The following is a 20,929-nucleotide window of genomic DNA, read 5'->3' on the forward strand; positions in this document are numbered from 1 at the left end:
AATTGTGTTTCTCCATATATCACTAGAATACTCAATTTATTTCATTTTATATTTTTTTTAAAAAATAAATCAGATTTCACGAAAATAATAATAATTATTATTGTTATAAGATTTTGTATAAATTATGTATATATTTAATTTGATTTAAAAAATTACATGTAGTATGCAAAATATTTAATTTATTAGCTAGTAAAAATTTATCGATTTTACTAATAAAATAATTATTATTGTAAAAAATAAATTAGGTACCACGTGAAGGCACTCTCCGAGTGTTTAATTACGGTATTGCCACTTGTTTCGAAAATCACGCGGCCGAAGGTACTCCTTTACATATCTACCCCTCAAATCTATGGTTTTTACAATTTCCACATGCCGTAACCATAACATCGGAACAACACAGCGATTGAACTATATATATATATGTGTGTATATACCTACATATATTATTTGTATGTATGTGTGTGTGTGTCTATATCAACGGCTCTCTGTAATTTCACGTATTTAATAGACGCCGTTTTTCTCCCTGTTCCCTCATGGATTGAGTTACATCCCTCCGCGATCTTTCTCTCTCTACAACGACGGGCCCTTATTTCTCTCTCTAGGGTTTTGTGAAGTTGAAGTGCGATTTAATTTATGTTCGATTGTAGGGTTTTAGTTGTGCCCGGGGAGTTTGGGTTGATTTAATTTCTCTTACTGGGGGGTTATATCGCCTGACCGGTGGTTCGAAGACTTTCAGTGAGAATTTACCGCTGGCGCGTTTCGATTTTGGTCGCTCCTTTTCTTGAGGTTGGAGCTCGTTTCTTGATTTGGAGTATTGATTTTTGTTCTATTTTTTTCCCATTTAGTGGGAGAATGTTTTTGACGATATGAGTTTTTCTTTCCCCTAGCCTTTTTGTAAAAAGCATTTGAATTTCCAGGGCTTATATATTTGTTTAATTTGTTCTGATTAACGGCTATTCGCAAGAAAAAAAGCCAAGGGAGTAGCGGATGAATTAAGTTCTAGAAATTGAGGATGGAGGTTTATGTTGCTTTTTAAGAACTTGCAGAGAAAAGAAGAAACCAGACAGTTTTAGATTGTGCACTTTTGGGTCTTGTTTGAAAACAGTTGAAATTAATGAATAAAAATTGTAATGTGGTCGTAATGGTATTTATTATTTACCGAGTTTGGGAGAATCTGTTTTGGCCACAAAAATAATCTACTGGGTCTGGTTTTGGTGCGATTTTATTGAATTTGATTGAAACTATTTGAACTGTAAAAGAGCTAATCAGCTCTTGAGTTATTCTGCCAGAGTCTTGAGACATTCGCTGTCTGTGCACTATCAAAATTGCCTGTTTTGTTCAATCTTCTTCAGATTTCAATAAGGATCTACCACTGTCATTCAAAAAGAGCTGATGTATTATTTGGTTCAGAGAACTTAAAATGTGGGATCGAGTTGTTTGCTAGCTAAGCTGCTGCAATTCTATTATGCTTCTAAGGAACTGTATGTTTGACCCTGGTCATTGAATAATTTATGTTTTTATTAAGATTTGCTGATTCTGAGATTTGAGGTAGATCATAACATTTTGCATTAGTTATGCAGGGTAGGAGAGTTCGATACCCCATTTTTTTTTTATGGTTAATTCTTGAAGAAATACTTATAATCGCATTCAATTTTGATTGGCGTGGATAGACATTATGCTGACTTTAGTTAGTATGACTTGACTTATCACTTGCTTGGGTTTGTTCTTTTTATCTGCTACTGTTTGGAGCATGCCATTGAATGTATGAGCTCACTGGTATGATTTCTGTTCTCTGTCTTTCTGAATTAAAAACTGCGGTTTATATCTTTTATCAGTAGATCACTATAATTTTGAATAAGAGTTTTTATAAACCCATTTTCTGCTACAATGTCAAGAACCTCTCTGTATAGAATAGTTAAAAAGAGGAAGGGCGGTCATAGTTAAAAGATAATGTTTGTGGTTGGAAAGGTCGTTGAGTAATGACTAAGGTGTATTTTTCTGGCGCTTTGTCTGTCCAAGTCTTATTGAAATCCCACTTCACTTGACACTATCAGTGGCGTGATGGGATAAGTTAATATGGTGTTGTTCTAAACTACATTTATCTTCGATACGGTTTTAGACTAGGCAATGAATTTATAATAATTTATTTGGCAGTAAGACCACAATATAATCTTCAGTGGTGCATCGGGAAATGCTTCTGATTGGACTTGAATGATTGCCAGCATGGACTTGAATGCCTCCCCTGAACCAGAAGAGGATGAAGTGTTTCCTGAACCACAGTCGGAAGAAGATAATGTACTAGAAGAACATGTAGATTACAATGAACATGTGTCACATGGGGAGAGTGCAGTTCAGATTTCACGCCGGGTATTTTTCTGCCTTATCTTGTGTTACAGCATTGAGCAAGATAGTTTTCGATTCTTTCTAGACAAGGTTCACCGTTCATGTTTATGCTCGGTTTTTAAGGTTACATGGTATGCATATTTTTCATTGCAGTAGATTTGGTGCCACTGAAGAACTTTTGCTTCCTGATAGGATAAGTTTAGCTAATACTTATCGGAGGATGTACACATTTTACTGATTGAGTGTATCGCATTACCGAAGTAGAACTCCAGTTCTGGGTTGTGGATCTTGATATAAATCCTAATATGCATTTTCAGATTTCAAGTTCTTATGATATATATGCATTTCTTTTGACACTGTGGTTGTGTGTGAGCTCTACTTCTTGTCAATTTTTCTGTGCTTGACAACTGTCTTTTTGTAACAGAAGTATGAATTCAACATTTTGTTGGATGCTTTTTGAACACATGTAGTACTTTCTGCGAAGAGTTCGGTACAGGCCTGCTTAATATGCTGAAAAGAAGTCTGCTGTTGTATCTAACTTGGCGTGCATTAGAAGTCTATCATGCATCCATTTTGCTTGGTCCTTGGACAAGAGATTATAAAGGGATTGTCCTACTGGTCCATGCTTACTAGTTTGTATGGCATGTATATTAGTTAAGGTAGATGTCTTTTAGATGCTGTCTGGTCCTGTTTTTTCCTTTTCAGTCTACTAACTCCCTGAAAATCTTAATGCTACGGATGCTTAATTTTTTTTTTGGTCTGTCTTCATCAAATCATAATTTGTTGCAACAGTTGTATTATTAAGGCTCATTCCTTAAATTGATTGCCTTTCCTCTTGCTGACAATAAATGTACTGCAGCAGATAAAAATAGTGGGGCAACAAGGAGAACCTTCAGAAGCATACTTCTAAATGATTCATTTGACTTATTTGTTTGAATGAATGCTGCTGCTCTTATTTAAAGGTGAAACAGAAATCATCTCTGCTGACTTGTTATGATTTTTAATGTGTTCACTGGCATCAGGAGCGTGAGGAAAGGATTCAGCGTTTACGAAGGCAACGCCCTGATGACAGACCATCCTACGGGTATCAGCCAGCTCAGCGTGATGATGGGTATCAAGCAAAAAGACAGAGACCTAATAGTAAACTTCCTCCAGGTGAATTATTACTGCTCAATTATGTTCTGTGGATCTGTGTTTTGGATGGTAGCATGGATGCAAAGACAGACTCCGAGTACTAATCTTTCCTCATGTACCTTTTGCCCTTTTCTAAGGAGCATTAAGGATCGTGATGGAATGGTTCCCAAGAGTTCCAAGAGAGACTCTAATACTAATCTTTCTCTATATACCTTTCTGCTCTTATGTGAAAAATGATGACGAGTTTGTTCATTCAACTGAACTGATTATTTAATGCTGTACATAATCATCTAGTGTGAATATATCCAGAGATCTGGTGGTTTACTGCTGCTGATACAAGTTTTAGTTCAGTGAAGATTATTATGGATTTTGTGTATCCTGTTATCATATTATATATAAAAGAAAAAGGTAATCAGATTCAGTTGTAACATAGTTCCTACCCTTTGAGTCCTTTTCAGTGGTTGGTATTCCACTTTCTGACATGATATCTGTTTGTTAGTTGTTTTCCCTTCCTCTTTTGGTGATTATGGTTAAGCAGTTATCATTTTGTGAGGTTTGTGTTCTGTGGATTCATTATATAAATATATTTTCTGTCTGTTCATCAAGTGTTTTGATCGGGAGTTCTCTGCTCCATTACTATTGCTATTTTATCACAAAGTTTTTGTTTCTCACACTGCAGGCTGGTTAGACTGCCCTAATTTTGGACAGGAAATAGGCTGTTTGATCCCTTCAAAAGTTCCCTTGGGTGAATCTTTCAATGACTGTATTCTCCCTGGTAGAAGATATTCATTTAGGCAGGTGATCCATCAACAGAGAGTTTTAGGAAGAAAGGTGGGTAAATCTATTGCTACTTGTTGATATTTTTGTTCTTATCTTATTTTCAAAATACATTTTGCTAGTTAGAACATTCTTCACTACAGTAGGAATGTTAAAGATTGAATTTGTACTTGAACAGTAACTGATATTAATTTGATCTGCTGAAAATATGTTATGATATGATGCTGGTCGTAGAACGTGCAATTGGTATGATACTCCGTAACACCACTGCAAGACCAGAGAACTGTTATTCCTGGTCACTTGGAGTGGGCTTCTATTAAATTGACTTATCGACCAAAGTCAAGGACATCTTGAGCTTAAACATGCAAATAGGTGGCCCCGGATTCTTCTATTTTAATTCTTGACCAATCGCGGTAAATGCCCTACCATATTTGCTTAGCTTGGAAGTCCATGCAGGCTGAAGGCATTCATCAAGAGTATACTGCTTTTGCACTTCCTTGTCCTTTGGATAAAATGTATTTGATGAAGTTGGAAGTTTATCTCTGGGCTGATTGTGTGAGTCATTTACAGAATGCAAGTAACTGAGTGAAGCTTTTTCCCAATCTGACGTATTGAAGTCATCCTTTTTTAGCTTCATTATAAGATTGCTGCCAATTTTTCACCACCTGATGTGTGTGCTTACCTTTTTAAAATTTGTGAACTTGATGATAGTTATTTCTCTGTATTTATGTCTACTCATGATAGTCAAAAAAATTATGTTAGTCTAATTGATTAAAGAAGAGAATTGGTGGGTCCATGCTCATGTGTGTGTCGGAGGTGGGGGTGGAGAAGTGTGATGGAGACGCGTATGCATGCTTGTTTAGTGTTGGTTTATGATACCAAGAGACTAGGCAGTTACTGTTGGGTCTGTAACCAAATATGTAGTTGATACATCATCATCTGTTTTATGCATTTATTCTAAATCTCTATTATGGCGTGATCAATTTATAATAATGCCTCCATTTTGCAGTTTTAGGAGACTTTATTTGTACCAACTGCACTATTTCAATTTTCTACTTAATATTTTCAGCTTGGTTTGGTGATTGATCTTACCAATTCAAGTAGATACTATAATTTCAATGAATGGAAGAAAGAAGGTATCAAACATGTGAAGGTATGTTACTTCGTTCCTTTGCCTCCTTGAACACTAATTTGTTATTTCATGTACTTTTCGACTTGTGATTCTTCAGCTCCTCATCATTTGCATTGTAATTCAGATAGCATGCAAGGGGCGTGATTCAGTGCCTGATAATGAGTCTGTAAATAAGTTCTTTTACGAGGTATGTGTGTTTTGTAGACCCATTTCTCCTCATAGTCTGCACAATCTTTCCATTGTTGGTTCTCATATGTGTATCGTTATATTGATCTTGAACTTTTTACACAGCTCGTAACACTTTGTTTCCTGGCTTTTCAAGTATGACTGTTACCCCTTCTTCCTTACCTTAGCAAGCCCTCATGAGACATCTCCTAGTGGGAAAAAAAGAAATCTTTAGTGTTGGATATTCTTGAGTCAGATAGCACGGAGAAAAGATGCAGGCGTATATCTAAAAGGTGCTTGATGTGGGGGCTCTATACTTATGTAATGACTCCTGACTGGCGGTCCCCTAATTTTGGTGATTCGTCATTCCTAACAGTGATATCTTCTCATTTTTGGTTTTCTGTCCTTTCTTTTATTAAGGAAAGTTACAAAGAAGAAAGTTTGGAACATCAAAACAAATTAGAAGAAATCTATACATGATAGTATCTCTAGGTCAGAGACCTTTCTGAAACTGGTAGGGGTGGTTGCAATTTGGTAAATGATCGAACCGAACTGAAATAAAATTTGATACACACTGAAACTGAATTGATAAGTTCAGTTCAGTATTAGGTTTTCATGTTTATGAAAATTCGGTATTTGGTTCACTTTCGAGTTATTGAATTGCACCAAATACCAAAATATTGTTTTTATATTTAATTTTCACATGCATGTTCTTTTATATCATCTCTGTTACTTTACTTATAAAAAAATAAAATAAAAGGTGTAATTATTATTTTTACTATGTACCTTTTTTTAAACAAAATATTAGTTTTACCGAAAAAAGTTCAGTAATTATTGGATCAGAACCAATTAATTCAATCTGGCATTCAGTATAGTGTTTTTGTGTATTCAATTAATTTATCGAAATTTCGGAGTGGCGTGGTTCAGCTTTACCGAGTGAATGCCACCACAAATCACTGACAGTATGCATTACATTGGTTTTTTTATAGCTGCTTTATAATTTGAAAAAAATAATTCAGTATAAAATTAAAAAGTAGCAGGTCAGAAGCACGGTATATTTAGCATTCTCAGCAGTTGAATTCAAGTTTCCCTGCTTTAAACTGAGGTGTAGCTATAGGCGGTAAGTAGTTGAACCATCACATAGTTGGCGATTTGTAGAAAATCGCACTATTGAGTCAGATTGGTAGGTGATTTTGGAAGGGGGGCAGAGATTCCAATGAAGACCTTAGAAGTATCTCTTTCCTATATGTGAGCTAGAAACATGCTATTGCTTATGGACTCGATCTTGTTGTTTTTATAATCTTATTCTTATGCTAACAGCATGCTTTGGTGAAGTTTCTTGGTTTCTGACTATCAAATTTTTCTTTCTCATAATAAAATCTTTGCTTCTAGATATCCTAAGATGTGGACATTATAAGTGGTGAACATGTTTTTATCAGGTCTCACAATTTCTGGCTCGGCAAAAGCAACCAAAAAAATATATTCTTGTTCATTGCACGCATGGTCATAATCGTACAGGATTTATGATTATCCACTATCTCATGCGTACACTGCCTATATCTGTCACTCAGGTAAGCAGGTCCGTTATATCTTCATCTGTATGAAATAAGACAATGGTATGTGTTAAGTTTGTTGCTCTTTACAGGCAATAAAAATATTTTCTGATGCACGGCCACCGGGGATATATAAACCAGACTACATTGATGCTTTGTACAATTTCTATCATGAGAAAAAGCCAGATATGGTTGTTTGTCCTCCAACTCCAGAGTGGAAAAGATCTTCTGATCTTGATCTGAATGGTGATGCATTGCCAGATGACGACGATGATGATGGAGATTCTGCAGCTCCTTTAGATGTATGTTCTCTGCTCTGTAAAAGAATATAATATTTTCTGGTACTGTCTTTTGTACATGTTTATGGATAGAAGTTCCAAAGTTGGAACTGCCACTCTGGGGAGCTACTTTAGTTCCTTATACAGTGGCTGATTATTAAATTTTCTCACCGAGTCTTAGTCAACAATGTTGTTCCCTTAACCTTTGAACACGTAATGTTTCAGGAGAGTCAGGAGACACAGTTGGTCATGACAAATGATGATATTTTGGGAGATAAAGTTCCTAGCGACCAAGAGGTCGCAATGCGGCAGTTCTGCTATCAATCCTTGAAATTGCCTGCAGGGGTAGGTTCTCTCGGCGTATCTCATTTTGAATTCTTCAAATGGTCCGGTGCAGTATGTTTGAAGATTCTCAATGGTTTATTTTTTATTTTGACTGTGTGTACTACAGGTTAGAGGACCTCAGCAATTTCCTGGCTCACACCCCGTTTCTCTTAACAGGTGTTCAGTCAACTTCTTCCTGATTTATGATAATTAGTTTGGCTGTGTTATTTATATTTAACAGTTGTCATTTTTAGTTCTTGCCAACTGGCAGTAGTCTGGTCACCAAAATAAACTCCAGAACTAAGGGATTAAGAATCAAGGCCTTGGACTGTGAATTTGGAAGTTTGTTTTTCCTGCACTGCTTTCCATTGCTGAGGAACCTATGAAATTGGGTGGTTTGCCCAGTCATGAATGTACTTGAGTAGTGTATGATAGCTAACATTTTACATTGACAACATCATCTCAAAATTTTTTTGGCTGGGTGGTTGGGTTGAACGTAGAAGTAAATTTGTAGTTGATGCTTCCATTTATTTTGTGATGCTAGTCTGGACTGAAGATGAGTACATGATTTGTTTGATAGTTGAACATCTATGATAACCTCACAAATAAAATGCTATTGCATCTGAATTGAATAAATTGGCTTTACTCGTGCTTCCTATAATTTGATTTTGCTAGCTTGAAATAAGATCAGAATGTTATAATTATAATTGCTAATGACTTTATTGGCAATTATTGATCCAGGGACAATTTACAATTGTTAAGGCAACGTTACTACTATGCGACATGGAAAGCTGATGGAACGAGATATATGATGCTAATTACTATGGATGGTTGTTATTTGATAGACAGACATTTTAATTTTCGGAGGGTTCAGATGCGATTTCCTTGCAGACATGCTAATGAAGTATGTATTTGCTAATTCTTATGGGGAATATCTTCGTATCATATGGTTTTAGCTTTGTAAATTTTATTGTTATCTCCAATGATATTATTAATTGCTGCAATTTGTTTCACCAGAAGGGAATGGCTGAGAAAATGTACCATCATTTTACCTTACTTGATGGAGAGATGGTAATTGATACGATGCCTGACTCACAGAAGCAAGAAAGAAGATACCTCATCTACGATATGATGGCCATTAATCAGGTTTCCATTGTGGAGGTAATATTAAAAATTTACTTGAGTTCCATCACTCTTGCTGCCTGTATCCCTGAGTTGTCAGTACTTCCAATTTTTTACTATTCTTTTATATTTTGTGTTTGGAAAATTGTTGGGAGTAGGTATGCCCATATTTTCTGGTAATAGCTTGCATTGTAAATAATATGGCTCTCTTCTGTTTTTACTATTCCAGGTTTAATTTGATCATTTGACAAAAATACATGTAAAAAGTAAAGTTCAGGGTTTATCTGTCTAGTTTAATTTGGTTGGAACTACTTACTTGATCAATATTTTGTGTATTTGACTTCTAATGTGGGAACTTGTTCATTTCCATTGCATGGGATTATTTTTTATACATGCAGTGGCTTCACTCACCTATAAGGGGTCTCTAGACACTCATTACAACACAGTTTGCCCTGGCAGATATGTGCTTTGTTATTCATTTAGTTTTTTCTCTTTCTGGATGCAGCTGTTAAGGAGGATTTGATACCATTACCTTATTTTCCTTTCTTTTCCTTTTAGCATTAGAGGAGAAGAAAACATTTGTGTGTACCCTCAAAAGTGATGCATTTGGTTTATTCATTGAGATGAAATCTTCATATTGTGCAATGCTGTTAGTGGATAAAAATGTTGTTCCTTTTTCAACTAGAGCTAAATGATCTTTGACATTGATGAGGTTTGAGCGACATGACAAGGTTGTAACGAAGCAACTTGAATATAGAATACTTTCAAAGATTATATTCATGCACACTCTGACTCTCTACTGATGAGTTTCCAGCTATTGTTGATTTCTCTTGAAGAAATGGGTTATATTCAGGTTATAGTGGCTGTTGATTTTTGAGAAACATTTGTTATTTCTGCAATTTGAAAGCACTTAGGAACACTTCCTTATGGAATTATCTTGTATTCTGTGGAAAGATTTGTATCATTTCTGTAGTTACAGCGAGCTATTCATCTCAATCATTTAACATTAGTTTCCCTTACCTACTCTTACTGATCATTCAGAACCTAAAATTTATAAGTTTCATGTTCTTTTCTGCAATTAACAGGTCCTCTTTGAATGTGCTGGATTTCTTATGATTTTTGTGATTCTGGATGATTATGCTTCTTAATATAAATCTGGTTTACATGCAGCGGCCATTTTATGAACGTTGGAAAATGCTTGAGAAGGAAGTGATTGAACCGCGTAATATCGAAAGACAACATATATACCAGAGCCAAAATCCTTATTATAGATATGATCTGGAACCTTTCAGGGTTTGCAATCATCATCACAACTCTACATTTTTTTCTTCCTCCATTGTGCCTGTTCTCTCCTTCTCATTGTCTGTCTTTATTACCTGTCCATCTTTGCTTGAGCTCTTATGGTACTACCTAAACTTTTGATAGGTACGGAGGAAAGACTTTTGGCTGCTTTCTACTGTTACAAAACTTCTGAAGGGATTTATTCCGAAGCTGTCACATGCAGCAGATGGGCTTATTTTTCAGGTGCTTGGACCTTTGGGACGACAGTTATTAACCATTTTATGGTCCGCTTTTTTGCATTAACAATTTTGGAGTGTGATTAGCATTATCGAGCCAAAAGAGCTCTGATTGGATCCTATTTAACATGTCCATCTTTGGCATTACGATTAATAGGAAGAGTACAGAGGATGAGTGGGTGAATTGTACAAAGATAATAAATATACTAGAAAATGTGGAATGGACTATTTGATGGTTGCTGAGTTATTAATTTGTATAAAAATAGTTATTATTGTCATTTGTATGCCAGGGTTGGGATGATCCTTATGTTCCTCGAACACATGAGGGCCTCTTGAAGTGGAAATACCCAGAAATGAATTCAGTGGATTTTCTCTTTGAGGTTGCTGCCGCACTTTAAGATCTCCCCCCCCCCCCCTCCTGTGCAAAGTTATTTGGCTGTCAGTTTCTTTATCTCTGATATGCTATCTATTTTTGATGTGCATCTGTCTTTTGCTTTATGCTAACAGATGGTTGACGATCGCCAATCACTTTTTCTATACGAACGGGGGAAGAAGAAATTAATGGAAGGGAATAGGGTTGTCTTTCCTGGTTAGTAGTGCATTGGTTTTCTCCTAATGTCTAATAGTGTAGCTTTTTAGAGTTGAAATTCCTGCTTCCTTACCTGATTAAAAAGGGGACTCTATGGTAGCTGCAAAATAGAACATTGCATCACTTAAAAGATGAACTGGTAAAATATCAAACTGTAGAATTGATACAGTTCTTCAGAGCCTCTTATCTAGATTCTCCTCCCTCTTTTTAAAGTGCCAGTTGGATGCTTCAGCTTTGATTTTATGAGGTGGAAATTGGAACCAACAATAAATTTCAATGAAGATGTCCCTTGTTTAGGGGTCTAATCATAAGAATCCAATATGTCCAAAATGAAACTCTTGTATATAATGTAGGGAATAAAGTAACCATTTTCAATTTTTCATTAAGTGGCAATAAGTGAAAGGTGATTTTGGGAGAAACAAATATAAAGTTTAAAATCTCCTTTGTGGAGAGGAGTTTATCGCTTGATGAATCATTTGATAGGACATGTTTATTCCTAGTGCTTAATGTGATTTATGTAGCTATTGAAAGGAAACAAACAGCATGAGCTAAATAATAGATAATATTTGGGCATCACTTGGCAAAGTTTGTTGTTGCTCAGGATCTCTTCTTACTCTTTGTTTCTTTTGATAGTTTTTCATTTTTATGATTCCTTTGATTATGTGGCTTAGTTGTTGTTTACGTAATCTCGATGTTACTCATCACGATATGCTGTTGATGGCTATTACTCTATGAGCTTGCAGAAGGCGCTGATCCCTCATCATATTCGGGTAAGATTGTTGAGTGTTCTTGGGATTCTGAGGAAGATGTATGGGTGTGTATGAGGGTCAGGACAGATAAAGGGACCCCTAATGAATTTAACACCTACAAGAAGGTATGTTCTGCATCTTACAGTCTTCCTATAGTAATATACTTGAAAGTGATATAACACCCAGCATTTATCGGTCCAAAACTGAAAACAGGTTATGAGAAGTATAAGGGACAATATCACTGAGGACATATTGCTGAACGAGATCAATGAGATAATCCGCCTGCCAATGTATGCTGATAGGATACAGAATGAGAGCAAAGCCCACCAGCACAACTCATCACGCCGTAGATGAACATTTGTAATAAGTGGGATACATCTGTTTGGATGAAGCTACTGTCTGTTTCTGGGTACGAGCGAGTACAGTTGGTGATATTATTGGAAGCGCCAGCATAGATAATCCTAGGGCATTGCAAGTGTCTGATTTGTGGTATCCTTTTCGGATTTGGCACACTTTTAAGATCCTCTGTAAGGCTTTTGTTTCTTTCTCATAGGGATCTAGATTGTAGGAATAGTTAATAGGTTGTCCTTGTATATTATTGTTTCCAGCTGCAGTTCGTTTTTGGCTTATAAATAGTTGTCGTTAAATTTGTCCAAAAATGTAGATTTTAGGATAATAATTAGATTTCAAATGAATCTGTTATTGTGAATATAGGCTTATCGTTTGAACGCTTGCGACTCATCTATGCCAGCTTGTTTGTAGTGAGAGTGGATGAGTTTCTTTCTACTTGTCAACATTTCTTGGTAGCATGGGACCAGTGGAAGGCAAGGCCTTTTGTTAGTGAACTTATGTTGAATTTATTGAGGGACAATTGAATTAGATGGATATGTTTGAAAAAGTTTAGTCAGTACTTAGTAGCTGTGAATTGTTTAATGCTTTTTTCATAAAAATACTAGTATTAGGCATTCGTCAAGTTTAGGCAGCCAAGAGAGTTATGGCAATACTGCAAATGAATGCTACGTTAAGTGAAGGTGCGGGTACTTGTCAAATTAGTGAAGGTGCGGGTACTTGTCAAATTAGTGAAGGTGCGGGTACTTGTCAAATTAGTGAAGGTGCAAACTAGATTAGAATATGAATGAAATGAAATGAGCTGAACTGAATTCAATTCATGTATTACAAATTAAATATGGTATTGTATTACAACTATGTCTTCCAGAAACAGTAGGGAAGGATAGAATCAGTATGCTTGCAACATAGGGCTAGGCCTCTTTACTTAGTCTTTCGATTTCCTTAAATCATTTGACTAGCAAGCATCAGTCCAAAAATCATGAAATTACATCTCAAGCACAAAAGACTACAAAGTGTCCCACCAAAACGACAACATCTCGTTGCTGCTTTTGCGCGCTGGCACATATAGACCGGCCAAAACTCTTCCTTCCATGTTCCTAAAGCTCATGTTTTCAAGCAATTTGAACTGATCCCAGATCAGATTTTTCTATGAAGTTGATTACGATCTTGATGGGAAATATTACAATTTGAAGAATTAACAGACGGTGAAAATCTTGATACTTTGACTTCTGGAAACTCTTGGAACAAATAGATCGACCAACCTCTTGGTTTGTCGATCTCTATTTGTGTGAAACTCAGTCTTTTAAGTTAGGTCGGATCACTATATATATAGATCTGCCAAATAACACTCTGAATAAAGAGAACCCTAAGAAGTAGCTACCACCAAACTTCATTTTCTATGTGATAGAAGAAAATTAGGTTGGAGGTTTCATTTGAAAACATCCTAATATCCTTGCTGGAATATTCTTATTCGGACTTGGTTTGACCAAATCAAATTAATCATAAAGCAAGTGAATCATACTTGCTATGTAATTGGTCAATTTTTCTGAGTTATACACCTATCACACGATAAGTGCATTTTACTTGCCATATAATTGGTTCAAATTTGCCAGATTGAGTTCGGATTAGAATTTTCATGTCTTTGCCTAACCAATTCGGGATGTGTGGTGGGAACGAGCTTGTACAACAATTTTGCTTTTACTACTAACAATATTCTCCCATCTAGGCTACCCCAGCTTTTATTGGATTTTGTATTCAACTCCGCATTATTCAGAAAAGACCGAATTTTCGCCAGAGGTTTCCACTGGCAAATAAAATGCATTGTCATTGTCATATGGCTAATATGGTCTTTAAAAGACTTGAGATCCAAGAAGAGTATGTGAATAATGGGACCATATTTATAGTATTTAGTGTAAACCTGAGCAAATGCATTGGGACAAGATTCGTTTGTTGTCCAAGAATGTAATCTTGCTAATTTATCTGACTCTGTCTTCTCTTTTCCACTTACTCAATTGTATGAGATATGGTTCTACCATCTAAAAGACTCTTTCTCCAGTAGCATACAGATTCCAAAAGATAGTTGTGGCAAAATATAGACAAGCAGTTAGAGTTAAGAATGCTTGGAAGGATCCTAGCCACTGTACAAAGAATCCTGTTCCAATCGTACTGATTATTGCTGCCAGCGTTCCAGCTGAATTTGAGATCCCTGCAACCAAAACTTGTCGTTAGAGTGATTTTATGTACGATTGCATTAACTAAAACAGATAACAGTAATGCGTGTTCGTTGATCAGACAAGGCATCTCTGGAGTGGGTCAAGAGGTATTATACCATGAAGAAATCCTGCATATTGTGGTGCAATGTCCTGATCAAACAATTGAAAGATCAACATCAATTTGACCCGCATTAAGCTATATGTTCACTGCAGAACTAGCTTCTTCTATGGTTTAAGGATTGAATCTGAAAACATCATTTTAAACTAAGGGGCCAAACACTTACTTGCATATTCAGTAAAAAGCCAGCTTGACTGAAAGAGCTCAGACTCAGGGCCATGGTTATAAATACGGCAGCAATGGATGGAGTCTTTGCATAGTTCAAGAAGAGCAATGCAATCCCGGGCCCAATAAAACCAATTGACTGCCATAAGCATGATATTCAACACAACTATTTTAGATTTTCTTTTACATGATTTTCAGTGAAAAAGAACCTATTGTCAAGTGTATTGGAACTTATAAATACATATAATCGGAGGCGGGGTATAACTTTTTACTAGTGAAGCAATAAGCTCTACATCTGGGGAGGAAAAGAAATGAAGATTGTTATAGCAGAAAGAGGTTAAGTTGATAACCGTTGTCCGATATTCTTCTATTACCTGCATGATTTTCCTGGCTGATGTTGTTGAATAACCTGTTTTGATTAAGTAATCTGATGCTGCCCCAGCAGCGTAGCCCGAGATTGCCATTGTTCCCCAGGGAACTGCACTAAACCAAGCTGCTTGCTTCAAGTTTACACCAAACACCTAATACATCAGCAGCAAACATATTCAGCAACATTATGATCATGAGTTAGCATTCCGCTCTCAGTAAGGCAATCTCTTTTGAGGGTTGCATTATATATTATCAAGATTGTTCAGGGAACAAAATTCAAGGAAAAAGACTAGAAAATAGACCCTATAGTATAGATTATATGATTTCATGTAATTTTACTTGGAAGATGTGGGTACTGCAGGTCTTCTTTCTCTCTTTTGATAGTCTAGCTGTTTAGATGTGAAAAGATCATGCATAAACTGAAAGAGAAAACGACAATTGCATAAACATAATGTCACTCACAGTTTTAAAATAAACCGGCATCCATGATAGAAGAACAAAGTAGCCCTGCATTCAAGAAGATATATCAGTGCCATGAAAATTTAAGTTTCTAAATATGAAGGGCAAGAAAGTGAAATCTGAAAACAAGAAGAAACCTAACCCAATTATTAGTGATATTAGCAAACACTATTGCCCAGGTTGGCAGTTTTGAGAAAAGGAGTGCCAGGGATGGAAGCTTGCTCTTGATCACATGAGAGTCAGATTTCCCAGCTTGAATTAATCGCAACTCTGCTTTACTGATAGAATTGCTCTCTTGTGGATCATTTGCGACCCTATTAATCCATGTCATTAGCCAGAGAAATCCAAGAGATGTAAACAGAATGAAAGGGCCAGAGATTCCGATTGATGACATTGCCAGGGGAGTTAAGACCAATCCCACAACGTTTCCCAGCTGGAAACCTCCCATGGATATTCCAACAGCAGTAGCTCGTTCATTGGTCGGAAACCATCTAAGAGGAGGCACACACACAAGAACAGCATTACCAACAGTGCACATTTGATAATCAACATTGATCTCAAGTTGGATTATTCTCTGTCTTGGCCTAGTTAGACACTAACACTTGAATATCAAGCATGACATGAAGAACAAGAACAAGACTTCTCCAAGAATATACGTTTATGAGGTAACAGGCAAAACGAATTACCTTGATAAAAGGTTATTCATTGAGGGTAGAGCAACCCCTTCAGCGAGCCCAAAGAAAGCACGAACAGCCAAGAGGGAAGCAGTGGAGTGATTTGCGGCCCATGGAGTGAGGAGAGTAGCCAGAGACCACAAAGCTGCACCCCAAGCAATAACTCTTTTTCCTCCATATTTATCCACCAGGGCTCCCCCAATAACTGAGGAACACATATATCCCCATAGAAAGGATGACTATGCATGCATCAAACAGTAGCATTATACCATCAGCAATATACTTAATCATCAACACCAACTAAGAGGAAATACAGCATGTATATCATTTACAATCAGGATGCACAAAATATAGATTTATCAACTTATTGTTGAAAATAAGATGAAAATAGTATTTTTATTTTACAGCTTACTACCACTTGCGGTGAGTTATTGAAAAATATTTAAATTTAAATTATTTTTCCAAACACTCAAAATTCAACCTTGTTGTCACTTTTAACTTTTATTTCTGAAAAGTTACAAATTTTACTAAGCTTTAACTATAATTTATTTCCGCCACAAAATTAGAAATATTGCAAGCACTCCTTAAATATATAAGAAGTTTTCTTTAAAAAAAAACTTCTTGTCTTCCTAACTCTCTGACTTGGTCCTTTGTCAACCAATAAGTGGGCTCTAGACTTGAGGGTTGGTACATTCATGTGTGGCGGCTGCTGGACGCCACCACCACACTCATTTCTCAACAACCACCAAAACACAGAAAAGGCCATTCCCATCAGAAACCCAACCCCCACGCACCAAGAAAAAAAAAAGAACCACTAAAAAAGCAAATCACTTTCTCAAACATATTAAAGAAAAGAAAATAATTAAGAATTGAAAACGAAAAGGGTACCTGGACAATGCCCAAGAAAGAACTGCTCCAGCCATGTTTGGCAGCAAGAGGAACTACGGCAACCGACATCACAACTCTGTCTGCATTACACAAACACATGACAGCCGCCACTAGCGCCACCACCTTAAACCTCTCCTCCGCCATGACTCCGCCGTCTCTCCTCGCCACAAACAACCCCGAATCTATCCCCTCAGCCGTGCACCTAACACCACCACCGCCACCTCTTCTCTTCTTCTCATTCTCCACAAACCAATGCTCTCGGTTTCCTGAGTTCCTCCCACCGGCTAAGGGAAATTTCAGCAATTTCTTTTGGACTTTTGGTATAAAAGAAGAATGAAAGTTTCCATTACTGATCGAGCCCAAATGGAAAGTGGGCTGGCGTGGGATATTGGATGAATTTAGCTGTAATTTCGTGGGTGTAATGCATGCCATGGGATGAGAGAGAAACTTTGTTCAGTATATGAGAGAGAGACAGAGAGAGAGAGAGAGAGAATGGAAAGAAATAATGATGGCATGATGCGAGTGGAGCTCTATAACTTAGTTTGTTGGCCAGGACAAGTGAGATTTAGGTATTGATTTTTCAAGTGTTTCTAAGTGATTCTTAATGATTTTAAGTATGAAATCTCAGTTATTTTTATTGGGTCTTTGTGACGTTGCTTTCCGAGTTTTGGGTTTTAGCAATAGTAAAAGGTTGCCGGTCATTGGTAGTGTTTGGGCTTTTTTTTTTTTTTTTTTTTTGTTGGATCTGACTTTTAAGTCAATTATCTATTGAGATTTACTGCTTTATAATTTGTATATTCATATCTGATTATTTATTCATTAATTTGTAGTTAAAGTTATATAAAAGTTTTCAAACCCATGTCATTTCTGTAATAATTTGATTCGAATTTATTTATTTGGCCTCATTACTATTGGGATAAATTCCCAACAATATATATATAAAAAAACAACTCGATAAAATTAAGTATAACGATTAAGACAAAGTCCCAATTCCCAACAATATATATATAAAAAAACAACTCGATAAAATTAAATATAACGATTAAGACAAAGTCTTTTTTCTCAAAATAGTGATTAATTGTATCACTCATTAAACATATAATTATATATTCCAACCAATTAAAATATAACAGTCAACGTATCTAGCTATATTTAAATTTAAGAAATTATTATTCAAACAGGAAAATATAATAAATAAACGAGAGTGGACATTATATATAATTTCTGAAGTCAAATATTGAGCATTTGATTATCCTGCCACTATTATCATGCCCCATACGATTGATGTTATTAGGGTTAATTGTGATTTTGGTCCCCCGATATAATTACTTATGCAGTTTTGATTCTCAAATAATTTGATGTCGTAATTTTGATCCTCAAATTTTAATTTTTTTGAGCGCTTTTAATCCTTCCGTTAAAGTTAACAGAAAATCTATTTAAAATGAAAAAAGAATTGCTATTTTCTTCTCACTTTATAGTATTTTTCAAATTTTTATTGAATGCACTTATTTTTTCCTATTTTTTTCAAGCTTCAAAAGAAAATAAACCAAAATAAATATAAGCAACAAATTTTCTAAATAATCTTAAAAAAACATTGTCAATGGCGACAAATGGGTGGCGAGCAGCGGCGGGGAAGGGGTAGGGAAGTGAACGAGAAGAGAGTGCTGGTGTAGGAGAGAATTTTGAGATAACGAGGAACACTAATCTTTCCCCCCTTCAGCCAATGTTTTACATATTTGCAGCTCGTGCTTGCATGTGATAAAATCTGTTAGTTTTGATGATAGATTTAATAGAAGGATGTAAAGTGCTAAAAAAATTAAATTTTGAGAACTAGAATTGCAATCATAAAATATTTGAGGACCAAAATCACATAAATTTCTATGTCTGAGAATAAAAAAATACATTTATCCCATGTTATTACGTTAACAATTGGTATCAAATTAGAGTTGTTGGCATGGCATGACTCATGACTCATGACTTTGGTCTTTTTTATTGGTAACGCGGAAACTACGTACACTATTTGGAAAAGACATATTGAGGGCTCCATTCATTAAGTACTTGTATGGTATTGTCCATATATTTTTTGTAGTTTTAAAAATTAAGTATTAATATAATATATATTTATTTTCCTTCAATAAATAAATCCATTTGTTATTAATTTTTTTTTTTGAAATTATTTAGATCGCCAAAAATGGAATTTGTTGAGGTCAATAAAATTTTAATTTATCATAAATTGACTTATTACTAATATGTTATAAGTCAAATAATTTTTTCTTGACCAAACTATTATATACGTGTAAAAATGTACCTCATCACATGTATTAGCATGTAAAGATGTACAAGAATAGTTTGATCAGAAAAAAATTTATTTGACTTGTAGTAAACCTGTAATAAGTCTATCAAGGGTATATATTGATTTTCATTCAATATTTTTATTGTTGCCAACAAATTATGTGAATTTTACTAATGGATAGATCCATTTATTGGACGAAAACAAACATATACATGACCCCTTTCCTTAAGGGCTTGGACAGAAAGTGCTGATGTAAGCATAAAAATTTACATAAGTTTTAAATTTTGCCCCTCATTTAACATCTATATGCATATTTTTTATTTATAAAGAGATAAATATAATATAATATATATATATATATATATGTATATGTATATATGCGTACCAGAAATTTAGCCCTACCACAAGGGTCAAAATGTCTTCAAGAAAATCCTAAAATCCTAAAACTAGTCCTGCAAAATAGATGTTAGTACTTTGATGTTTAAGTTAGTAATGAATAAAAAAAAAACTTGAAATAAAGTGAAAATAATGATGAGATATGATGTGAGAGTGATAAATATTTCATGGAGTGCAAAATATAAGCTTTAAATAGCTTAAAAATCGAGAGAGAATAATGCAAGAAAGTGAGAGTTAGAGAATGAGTGTGATGTTGAAGACGTGCCCTAGAACCTGCACAAGACCCCTATTTATAGGCTTATACAAAATTGAATATGAGGTCAATTGTTGAGTGTCATAAGACATTGAAAAGCTCTTCGCTTTGGCTTTCATTAGCAACAAACCGTTATAGGTTTGGATAAATATTGGTTGAGATATGTGGGCTGGATAAAACTATGCCAAATCTGCCTACAATTCCAGGAGTTAATTATTCATAAACTTTTCAGTTCATTTATACCCGATTTACCTGGAACCATCTGAAAATATTTTAGAATAATGTGTACAAATATATTGGCAAGCTATATGAAGTGCCCACCCAACTGTATAGTGACGTGTCCGGCTGGAATGAGCTTGTTTCTTGGGCTTGTTAGTTCAGTAAAGTATGAGGTAAGCCTTTGGACCTTTCTTCTCTGTTGATCGGCCCTTATTTGTCCTATTGATGAACCAGTTGAGCTCTTAACCGGTTGGGCTAGTATGCCTAACTTGTGGGCTTGACCCAATAATTTTAGGGTGCATCAACATGTATATATATATATAAAGTGAGGTTAATATTATTACATTTTTTCTTCACAAATACAAAATTATTATATAAAAATATTAAATTATGAGTAAAATTAAAAATTTATGCAATTTATTTTTTCTAACATCAACATTTTTCAAACCCTAACATAAGAGGATCAGATATAAATAATAAATTTTTAAAAAATATATAAGTATAATTTTATATTTTCAAAAAAAGGATATAAATATAATTAACATTCCAAAGTATTTAAAACCTAAAACGTTGTCTGAGACTGGGCGGCGGTGCAATCTTTCTGTTATATTTAGAACTTAAAACTTGGTGGGCTCAGATGAAATCATGTCTGAGACCTGATTGATTGTTTTAAACTTTGAAGGGGCCTGCATAGAGATTGGGCTTTCTGGAATCAGAACATCATTTGAGGGCTTTGGGTTCAAAAGGAGAGATGATGCAATAATTTGGAATTAGATAAAAATGTGGTGTTTTTTGAGGTAGAAAAAGTAGGAGTGAGGAATCATTGCACCAACTTTATTATGATATATATT

The 20,929-nt window shown here is 35.3% G+C and overlaps 2 protein-coding genes across 5 annotated transcripts; one reads left to right on the forward strand and one right to left on the reverse strand.

The window, feature by feature from the left end:
• Positions 1 to 412: 412 nt before the first annotated feature.
• LOC105161563 (uncharacterized) lies at positions 413 to 12,448 on the forward strand. 4 transcript variants are annotated; one of them, XM_088880541.1, is made up of 18 exons: positions 413 to 786; positions 2,155 to 2,367; positions 3,366 to 3,498; positions 4,157 to 4,308; positions 5,324 to 5,407; positions 5,511 to 5,573; positions 6,991 to 7,122; positions 7,197 to 7,406; positions 7,608 to 7,727; positions 7,834 to 7,883; positions 8,448 to 8,610; positions 8,727 to 8,867; positions 9,999 to 10,121; positions 10,254 to 10,352; positions 10,636 to 10,725; positions 10,853 to 10,934; positions 11,678 to 11,808; positions 11,897 to 12,448. In XM_088880541.1, the coding sequence occupies exons 2-18, from the start codon at positions 2,212 to 2,214 to the stop codon at positions 12,035 to 12,037; spliced, it is 2,070 nt and encodes a 689-aa protein (XP_088736667.1). In that variant the 5' UTR covers positions 413 to 786; positions 2,155 to 2,211; the 3' UTR covers positions 12,038 to 12,448. The 4 variants fall into 4 exon arrangements, with proteins under 4 accessions (XP_088736667.1, XP_011077594.1, XP_020549505.1 ...); XM_011079292.3 differs by having other exon boundaries at positions 415 to 786; positions 8,724 to 8,867; XM_020693846.2 differs by having other exon boundaries at positions 415 to 786; positions 2,178 to 2,367; positions 8,724 to 8,867.
• Positions 12,449 to 13,797: 1,349 nt separating this feature from the next.
• On the reverse strand, positions 13,798 to 17,484 carry LOC105161562 (putative anion transporter 3, chloroplastic). Its single transcript, XM_011079291.3, has 8 exons — positions 16,918 to 17,484; positions 16,042 to 16,268; positions 15,498 to 15,846; positions 15,359 to 15,403; positions 14,902 to 15,048; positions 14,529 to 14,666; positions 14,361 to 14,394; positions 13,798 to 14,237 (listed from the first exon to the last, which is right to left on the reverse strand). The coding sequence occupies exons 1-8, from the start codon at positions 17,347 to 17,349 to the stop codon at positions 14,068 to 14,070; spliced, it is 1,542 nt and encodes a 513-aa protein (XP_011077593.1). The 5' UTR covers positions 17,350 to 17,484; the 3' UTR covers positions 13,798 to 14,067.
• Positions 17,485 to 20,929: the final 3,445 nt, after the last annotated feature.

The sequence above is a fragment of the Sesamum indicum genome, linkage group LG5 (genome assembly GCF_026168435.1).
Source record: "Sesamum indicum cultivar Baizhima isolate 11 linkage group LG5, ASM2616843v1, whole genome shotgun sequence".
Lineage (NCBI taxonomy): Eukaryota > Viridiplantae > Streptophyta > Magnoliopsida > Lamiales > Pedaliaceae > Sesamum > Sesamum indicum.